Source organism: Chrysemys picta, chromosome 12 (genome assembly GCF_011386835.1).
Source record: "Chrysemys picta bellii isolate R12L10 chromosome 12, ASM1138683v2, whole genome shotgun sequence".
In the NCBI taxonomy this organism is placed as follows: domain Eukaryota; kingdom Metazoa; phylum Chordata; order Testudines; family Emydidae; genus Chrysemys; species Chrysemys picta.
In genome coordinates this window covers 52,404,164-52,414,215 of record NC_088802.1, presented here as the reverse complement: position 1 = coordinate 52,414,215, position 10,052 = coordinate 52,404,164, and the positions used below count along the sequence as shown (strand labels likewise).

General features: G+C 41.6%; 1 protein-coding gene across 1 annotated transcript; it reads right to left on the bottom strand.

The window, feature by feature from the left end:
• Positions 1-984: 984 nt before the first annotated feature.
• KCNJ2 (potassium inwardly rectifying channel subfamily J member 2) lies at positions 985-10,041 on the bottom strand. The gene is made up of 2 exons (XM_005282965.3): positions 9,898-10,041; positions 985-4,907 (listed from the first exon to the last, which is right to left on the bottom strand). The coding sequence occupies exon 2, from the start codon at positions 4,683-4,685 to the stop codon at positions 3,402-3,404; it is 1,284 nt and encodes a 427-aa protein (XP_005283022.2). The 5' UTR covers positions 4,686-4,907; positions 9,898-10,041; the 3' UTR covers positions 985-3,401.
• Between the last annotated feature and the right edge of the window lie 11 nt (positions 10,042-10,052).

Sequence of the window (10,052 nt, the reverse complement as noted above, 5' to 3'; positions counted from 1 at the left end):
AGAGGAGAGAAACAACACAGCCCAACCTGTCTCACAAATGCCTTTTGTCATTGTAGGCGGTATTATGTTTCAGACATTAAGTCTTATTCAAGTATTTTCAGGGAAGGGCAGAAATAACTAAATCCTCCCCAACTCCCCAAGCAAGATACATAAAACCACCTGTGCCAGACACGAAAGACACTGAGCCAACTTCATCCTTGGGGTCATGCCATAGACTAAGGACCAGATCCAAAACTTGTAAAGCCAATGGAAAGACTCCCATCTGCTTCAACAGGCATTTGGATCAGGCCACAAATGTGGGATTAATTTGGCCCAGTATCACTAAGTATGAACGCTGTCAGTCACTATGCACGCCTTTAAAAAAAAAAAAAAAAAAAGAATGAACCAACCCTACAATAGTTTGACCTGTATTGGGCTTACCAAGGCATGTTCAGAAATGTATTTAAACCATTTGAGATATGAACAAGGGGTGGGGAGGGTACCATGAAATATACATTGCAGGTCAGGTCTCTTTCCTAGCAGCTTTCACAAGCCAGAGGCTGAGTGCAAATCTGCAATGCTAGATTCAGTCGGTAGAGACAAAGGGTTATTTAAAAATAAAATAAATCCAGCAGAGAGTGCAATGAATTACCTAAGTATCCACTCTCAACAAGACTAGCAATCTGAAAGCTTGTAACTTTTAAAAATGCCAGTAACTAGAAAATATTTTCAAATTAAAAGTCCATGCTTAAATAAATAACAGAAGTTCATAGCATTAGGAACCCTATAAGGCTTGCAAGTATTTGCTAAAACCATGCTAACCGGTAGCATCTAGGTACTAGCTAGCAGAAACTGCTAAACTGAATTTATACTTCCTATGGATTTATTTCATTTTTCTTCTTCTCCTTTACAGACTTCTATTTACATTTGGCTTTAAATATGAAAATACGTGATAAATTTTATAAAATGTACATTTTAAAAACATTTCTGAAAAACTGTGACTCGAAAAAAACTGTGCACCAGAAATTTCAGATTTTTTCCTTTTTTTTTGTTTTGTTTTGTTTTGTTTATTTTTTCTTAAAGAAACAAACTGAAGCTTTTTATTTTCCCTTATCTCCTGTCCCTTGCTCAGATTTTTCAAGTCTCCTAAGTGGGGCACTGTATATTTTGGAGTGATCTAATTAGGGAAAAGGTTCCCTTTTCTCCATCTCATTCCCCCATTTCCTTCCTTCGCCCATTGCATCTTCATTTGTTTTACATTTCACTGAATACTCTTTGGTTTAGTTGTTTTCCTTTACAAGAATATCACAATAGCAGCACAAGTAGCGTTCAGTTGCATTCACTGGCTATGACCCAGAACTGTGTTCAAGTTGCCGTGTGGGTTTAATTCCCTTCCCCCATCCCCCCCATAAATAGTTTTAGAACTTGTATTTAAATAACATCTGCCCTCTTTAGAATATCCAGAGCTACCTTTACAATGTAAAATTTCCACAGTTTTAGAACCCACCTACTCAGGTTACTGTAAATACCATCGTATCAGAAACCACCTTGTCATTGCAGGCATTTCCTTCAGGCAGGGCTGTAAGGGGCCAGAGGCCTTCACAGATGTCCATTTGCAGAAGACATTAGACCTAGAACAAGCTGTTTTTTAATGGCATACAGTGAGTCAATACTGTAAAAGAGTTGACTAGAATCTATTGTCCCCACCTCCACCATTCCCTATTCCTTGAGGAAGATTCACAGGCAAGGAACCTTCAAGTACAGCTAAGTTATATGCTTGATCTTAGAGGCACAGAAAATATTAAAGCATTCTTGGCAAGGGGGCCAAAATACCATTAGAGCCATGGCTTTACAAAAGGTCACAAGGCCTGATGACATATTTCATCCACAGATAGCCCAGTCGATGTTTACAGGTAAAAAGGAGGTGGGAGAGGGAACTCTTTTACAGTATGATCTGCAAATAATCCTTTTTTCAAATGATCCAGAGCACACTATTACACCTGGTCTGACACCCGTGCCCCGCCAAAGGGAAGCATTTTTCCAAAACGTTCACATCCCTATGCTCTTTCAGATTGCTCTGTTACAACTTCCCTCCCTTTTTTCCCCCCCGCCTCCTCCTCCCCAGGGATTTGTGTGTTGCTCGGCTCACCTACACCTAAATGCCTGCTCCAGCCGAGTTAGCCTAGCGCAGATCAGCAGCTTTGCATGGCTCTTAGCCTAGTTTAACTGGAAATGTAATGACCGCCTGCAGCATGTCTGATGGCTCAGTTCTCAGAACGCTGGGTCAGCTCTAAAAGGGCCCTCTAAGTTCTAGAAGCAGTTTTGGAATGTGTGTAGAACAACACTTGACCTTCTGCTGCAGCCCCGCTGGTGTTTTGCTAACAGGAAAGAACAGATGTTTGCGTCCCCCCTCCCCCCCTTTTCCTTCTTATAAAAAGAAAGAAAGGGAGCTCGTTTTCCCACAGAGGGGGGAAAAATGTCTTGCTTACTTAGATCTGAGTCTTACCCTCTATTTTCTGAATAAGGTGCGAAATGAGGCCCTTTAAAAAAAAAAGTCTGAGGTTCAAATTTTGTTTGTTTAAAGCAGCCTGTTTCATTTAAATAAACTCCCCTGTGCAAAACTGTGCATTTTCTTTGGTATCCATTTAGGTAGTTTTAACTTAATTTTTAGATAGAGAATTAAACTCAGCCCCCTCCCATCCCCCCCTTGAAAAATTTTTTTGCTGGAGGCTACCAATTGGCCTTATGTTACATAATGCCCCTTATGTAACTGAAAAGAGAGAAAAATTGATTCTAGCTATCAAACTACTGGCCTCAAACGAAGTTCAGACTATACGGCCGCATTGGCCTCTTTGAAGTGTGATCACGAGCTTTTCAACCCACAAAATTCAATGTTGACATTTTTTTTTTTAAATTACACAAAAGAAAAAACTACACTGCCACAAAAAAATTACAATTTGTGTCCATGTAGTTAGCAGCAGCTTTCTTAAAATAATAACAATAATAATAATAATAATAATAAGGCAGATTCTTGCCTTTGTTATGCCATTAAAAACATTCTTGTTCCCTAGAGAGAAGCATTCTGGAAAAAGTTGAAAAAAAAAAATAACCCAACCAAAGCTCGCCTGCAAGTTCAAGTTTTGTAAAAAAATATATACATAATTTATTCTACAATATATATGTGCCTTCTGGTCATGCTTAGACATTGTTTAGTGCTTCGTGTTTAGAGTTCATTTTCAGCTCTCTCTCCTCTAAAGACAGCCCTGAAACTGGCTTAGTTTCCTCAGGACCGCTTGTCTTCACGCCTTTCTTCAACAGTACCATCGTCTGAAAACGGCTTTGGGCCAACTCCCAGCTCACTGTGCCTTTGACCGACGTATTTTTCTTTTAAACCAAAAGATAACAGAGAAAAAGTCAGTCAGTCATATTTCCGATTCCCGCCTTAACGGCCTAGGTTCTAGTGGCACCCCAGCTTGGTTATGATGGTCCATGTCTGGGAGGGTGTCTGTGCTCATGCTTTCAGGCACCCCATTGTCACTCTCGTCCTCTTCTTTGCTGGTGAGGGCCACTTCATTCTCGTAGCAAAAGGAATTTGCATTAGAGAGAATGTATTTCTTTTCTGCTAAGTCTCTGGCACTACAAAGGGGTGTGTTGGGCACTTCGTACGTTTTGTGGAACCTAGAGTAGTCCACTTTGTAGTAGTTTTTCTCTTCAAAGAGCACAGGCTCATAACGGTGGCCCCAGAGGATTTCATTTGCCAGATATGAACTACGGCACTGGGTAGTCATGGCGGTAGCTTCCACCATGCCCTCTAATATTACTACAATTTCAAAGTCTGCATTGTCCATGTCTTGCTTACTGTAGTCATACAAGGGACTTTGTTCATCTATTTCATGGACTATTGTAATTGGGGAGACCAGGAATATGCGGTCTATCCCACTATCAAACCCAACGTTGATGTCTATTTGGTCCAAGGGGATGTATTCTCCTTCGGAGGTGACCCTGGATTTAAGAAGCTGGGCTCTCACGTGTGCCTCTACCAAATGGCTTTTCCGTAGGTTTCCAACACGCCACATTAAACACAGCTTCCCATCCCTCAGGCCCACAACAGCATTGTGACTGAAGACTAGAGTTTCGTTTCTCTTTTTTGGTTTAGCCATCTTTGCCATGACAGCCCCAATGATGAAGGCATCAATGATGCAGCCTACGATAGACTGGAAAACCACCATGAAGACTGCAATGGGGCACTCGTCCGTGACGCACCTAAAACCATACCCAATCGTTGTCTGAGTTTCGATGGAGAAGAGGAAGGCTGCAGTGAAGCTGTTCACATTGGAGACACAAGGTTTGTAGTTTGCTGGCTCCTCCAGATCCCCATGCAACAGAGCAATCAGCCAAAACACACAGCCAAAAAAAAGCCAGGAAAGGATGAAAGCCAGGCAGAAGATAACTAGCATCCACCTCCAGCGAATATCCACGCAGGTGGTAAAGATGTCTGCCAGGTAACGTTGTCCTTTCTCGCCCACATTAATGAACTGGACGTTGCAGTGTCCGTCTTTCTTGACGAAGCGGCTCCTGCACTGCTGCCTAGTGTGTACCTTGCTCTTCCCGTTCCCGAAGCCATTGGCAACGGCCATGGTGGCCAGCTTCATGCCATCCTCTTCTGAGGAAACGATGCTATAGCGGTTGGTTCGCACGCTGCCCATCACTACTGCTGTGGACGGAGGTGCTTCTGCTTTAGAAAACAGTCTGAGTTTCTGCAAAACCCTTTGGAGAAACAGGTTTGAAAGTTCTAGAGGAACACACACACAGAAAAAAATAAGAGGGCTAGGTTGGAGTTTCCAACAACCCTTGGCTCTACCAAGGAGAGTCTTCTGACAGGCAGCGTTCGCTTAGCAATCGAACATCCGTCATGGAGAGCACATGGTCTGCAAGAGAAAGACAAACTGCATGTTAGAACTCAAAGGGACAGAACAATGAATCAAAGCTATATAAAGACCCCAGTCTCCAAATCCACACGGTTCATTTTTCAATCTATTCACTTCTATTCATGGAATTGTCCTGGGGCACAGAGATTCTCTGTTTATGGTTATGGAGCGACAAAACTGACATCGTTAATGCAAAGAAGTCATCACTCTTTCTGTAGCAAGCACTAAAGTGAACATATCTTAAAGAAATATTCACTTAAAAGCAGAAAATACACGTATCTATCTAATACATACACCTGCACCTTTGGTTTACTTTGGAATGGTGAATTAGCTTGAACACATGCATGTCTGTTCAAGTCTCAAGTTGATTTACAATGACATAGAAGTCTGTGTTTCAGGGTCTATTCCAGCCAAGATACAGGTGTGCGTTAATTCAAGGAACAAGTGCATTATGAGGGTTATATGCTCCTTGGGCCAAATTTAGCTCTAGTGATACTCCACTAACTTCCATTAAATTACACTTGTGCAGAATTTAGCCCTTTACTAGTCCATTAAAGCAAAAGTTGTGCAGTCTTTGCCAGCTATAGGAATAAAGCCATACAGACTACGTTGGGCAACTATTTAAACCAAAGCCACAGCAATTTGATGGGATCCATACAATCATTAAATTCACAGTAGGAAATCATCATACAAACCAAATAAGGCCCCATCCTGCTCCCGCTCAAGTTCTTGGTAAATGGCTTTAACAGACGCAGGATTGGCCTAACATCTCTGTGATGCCTTTGATGGTGGCTACAAGGCAATTTTCTCTCTGGAGATAAAGGGGATTCTGCCTTCAAAAGGAAAATGGTCCTGAGTTTCCCTGGTGTTGTGAATGTCAATGGTTAGGGCTTAGCATACTGGATACAAGATGTGTTTGCTGAGACTGGAGGGCACCAAACTCATTTCATGGAGGTCTGGCTTAGACCCAGTGTTTGCTTTTAACAAGCGCATCATCCATTAAGTCACCTACTGTATTGCAGGAGATTTAATTGAAATACTGCAGAGGAGGCAAAATGCATGAATTGTAATAATCCCCCCTGCACACACACGACCAAAGGAAAAAAGAAAGTCATAACTGATTTTAAAATAATGGGTTTGCCACAGCAGGAGATCCAAGTACCAATCACATTAGTGGAAGAGTACACTAAGGTGTCTTTTGTTAATGGATATTAACAAAATTAATCTGACTCATTTCTAAGAAATGACACAATTGTGTTAACCAAAGAATAAGACTTCTGCATGTGAAATAGCTTGCACACACTCTAGCTGTTCTTCCTGACCTGAGTAGAGCAAAATTAGGAACTACCCCTGGTCCAATAACAGGGTTAAAATCCTAGACAGATTTGGAATCTCTAGAGTTCAGCATATGATCTCTTAATTCCTTCGTCCCCTACACCTCGCAGCTGCATCACAAGGACATAGGTAAGCAGATGTGTGTAAGAAAACAGCAGGTGACAAGCAAAAAGAATAAGTGATCTTTATAGATGTGCATAAGACATTTCTTCCCGAAGAGCTACTTCATGGTGGTTTGCTTTAAACACACACACACACACACACACACACTTTAAATTACTCTACAAGAAATGTGGCCCAACACATATTTCCTGAGATTAGTCATCTGTGACTTCTGCAGTGCATGATACATTTTGGCAGCTTTCAACTTTCAAAATACCCAGTTTGAATGTAGCTTTCTTATTAATGTATAAAGATGATATGGTGCTGTTAAGCTTACACCTGTCTGAATATTTTGTTTGCATTGTGTAAAGTTCCCTTTATATGTTTTTTTTTAATGTGGGGGAAGGGTGATAAGAACGGAGATTCTCATTCCTGCCAATATATAGCTCTCTAAAGCGAAGGAATGCATCTAACATTCAGTTTGAGATATTTTCTGTTGGCTTGAAAATGCATCTAAAACCAAATACAAGTGGAAAAGCCAAATCACTATTTATATGTTCCATGAAAAAGAATAGCTCATTTCAAAATCATTGCATTGGTTTGCAGATTAATCACTATTATAAACCACATCCTAAAAGCATGATCATGTTGAACTTCCATGTTCTAAGCAGGTTTTGCTCCAAGTTGATGGAAATATGTAGCCTTAGAACTAATTTAGCCATTTTTCTGCATTGTCTCTTGGATTTCAAGGGGGAAGGGGCCTGGGGAGGGGACAGCTGTGAAATCTGAGGGACCTGAATGTGCAACTTTCTACCAAAAAAAAAAAAAAAAATTTTTTTTTGACCCCAAGACATTTGTTTGAATGCCACAAATCACGGAAACCAGAATGCCAGGTTCCTACAAATAGCTTGCCATATTTAGAACCCTGAAAATAGCGATAGGCACCTACCGTTGTCATATTTCCATTGCTAATGATAGCATTTGTTCCACCTACTGTACATCTGCACAGTATTATTAGTTAATAGTTGTGCCACTGCACGTGTTACGCCTTTGGAAGCAAAAACTGCACCTACTTTGGCTTAAATATTCCTGAAACATTGAAATGCAGCCTTGGGGGAACTCTGGCACACACCACATGTTACAGTGCTGGTCATAGGATAGCTGTCTAGGGTCTTTTAACAGCACAAATTGCCTCTCATCCTTGTGTGTGCTTTGAGTAGCTAGGATACCGGAGGGGGGGGGGGGTTTGCAATACTTCAGCAATCAGACTCACAGCTGGTGAAACACAATGGGCCTGATCCTGCCCCCAGTCAAGTAGGTGGCAAAATTCCCATTGACTTCAAGGAGCAGGACCTTGTATATGGGGGGGGGGGAAATCAAATAGATCCACCAGTGTTGGGATCTGAACCTTGTGCATCCTAAACTCTTCCAGTTGGCTGCAGTGGGAGTTTGGGGACTGCAAGGAATACAGGGTCAGGCCCGACACAAAAAGTGTACACAAAGCTAAAAATACACACAGCTGGGCTAAAAATCTGATATGATGCCTTCCTTTGATAATCCACCTGCTGCTCCGTTGGAATACAAGTTTAATTTTTCCAAAGATTCTCATGTTATCACTGAGTACAAAGAGCAGACGAAACTTACAGCTCTCACGGGGAGGAGGGGGAGGAAGAGGGAGAATTGCATAATGACATGTAGTCAGACATAAACTAAATTATCTTATGTTATTCACCCCATTATCTCTCCACAGAAAAACAACACCGTTTTCACCGTAGGGAAGTACTAAAACCAGTTGCTGGCACGTGTACAGATTCGCTACAGTGAGGTAGATCAGAATTTCAAATGTTGCAAGGGGAGGCTTGGAAAGGGGGAATAGAAGGGGACTTCACTATTAATGAAGCATTTCTGGACAAACATTGATTCAACAACAAAATCTCTAAGAGCTCCTAAGGAAAAATAATGACATCCGATGGCTGTACTTTGCACTGAGCGAGTGGAAGAGAAACGTGCAGGAGAGTTTCAGACTGATCACAGATAGAGATGTTACAAGAGTTGAGAGAGAGATTGCTAATGAGCGATCCGGGCAGTTATTCCCAAGCTGACGCCACATTACCCTGCGTGGTGTGTGCAGGGCACATGTTGCTAAGTGAGCACAACTGCTACCTTCCTCCCTCTTCAGTAAACAGAAGACTGCCAAGATATATAGCAAAACCAAAAGCCCATGCTCTCTCATTTTATTGGTCAGAGATCTTCAGGTGTAAAGGCTCAGTGACCTTTCCCCAGTCCCATATATTATTTAAAAGTTGTTAGCCCAGCCTCTCCTCATTTCCCTACTTGCTTTGGCTAGGGGATTTGAGGCATATTCTGTATTTAACCTAGCTTGGATCATGACCGATTTTCTTTAATAAAACAATGAAGACATTTGAGAAAAGAAATGCAGGAGAAAGTGTACAGAGAAAAAGGGGAAAGATAAGTGGCACTGTCATCTGAGATCCTGCTCCTTTGCAGATCTCAGGATATTTCTAGATGATGACAAAGTAACTACAAATGAAATATTCATCACCAGGGGGTGTAGTTGATGTGCTGGCCAGCAGGATGGAAAAGCAAACAAGTGTAAAGGTAAGGCAGAGAACACAGAAAAGTATACATAACTAGATACAGCCTGATGAGTAGAGATGTGGCAGTGAACACATCTTTTTAACACCCAGAATAGACTTCCAGTGTGTTCTGCAACTACTGTCTACAGACAATCTCCAAAGTTCATGTGAAGCACTTGCCTGGTTAAAATGGAAACGCTTGTACAATACAGCCACAAATAAGTCTGCCATTTCCTATATGTATTTTTTTTTAACGGTCATGAATCAAGTTCAAATGACGCAATCTCTCCACAGTCACTCAAACCACAATGGCTTTTTTCTTACTTCTTCTTTTTGCCAGACCCATTAAGAAAGAATTCCACGAGTTGCTTTGATGCATCTTTCATAGACTACAGTCGATGGGCAGTGTTATGAATAAGTGTCCTGGGGTTGTGCAAGAGGTGATAGATTTTTTTTAAATTTAAAAAAAATAATGTTCTAAACTCTGTAATTCTGTGTGCTTTGATCTTTTCCCTCTGTTCTAGAATCCCTGGAATAATAGGCAAAAAGAAAAGGATGCACCCTACAGAGGAAAGGAGAGTTTTGATGCTAACTGCCAACCCTCCCCCAAAATACAACATCCTTCAGTGGCAGCTGGTGACTCGAAAAAAAAAAATGAGCACAAACAGATGCTCAAGTGTTCCAAGCATACCTAGCTAATTATTTGCGCTAGTGAGATTAATTAGACTGTTTGTAGGGTGTATGAGAAATGGTAAAGCTCTCCCTTCATATGACTATGCAGAAAAGTGCAATCAATAACCCTGATAGTAAAACACACACATATAGACTGATTCCCCCCCCCCACACACACACCCCGGTACCCCTTAGGCACAAACATTCGAGGGTGGCATTTCAGAGGTGACTGTGTTGCAGACTTCACTACAGAAAGATGTAGGTTAAAATAAAGTGCTCCTTACCTGGCGGTGGATTTAAGCTGGGGATGGATATACATAAAAAGGTGTAAGATCCAGTGGCCAGGGGGAATCAGCAAACCAATCCCAAGCTCCCTACCCCGCTGCACTGTTTGCAACTCAAACACTCCATGAGCTACTGCCTCTTTTCGGAGGGCGGC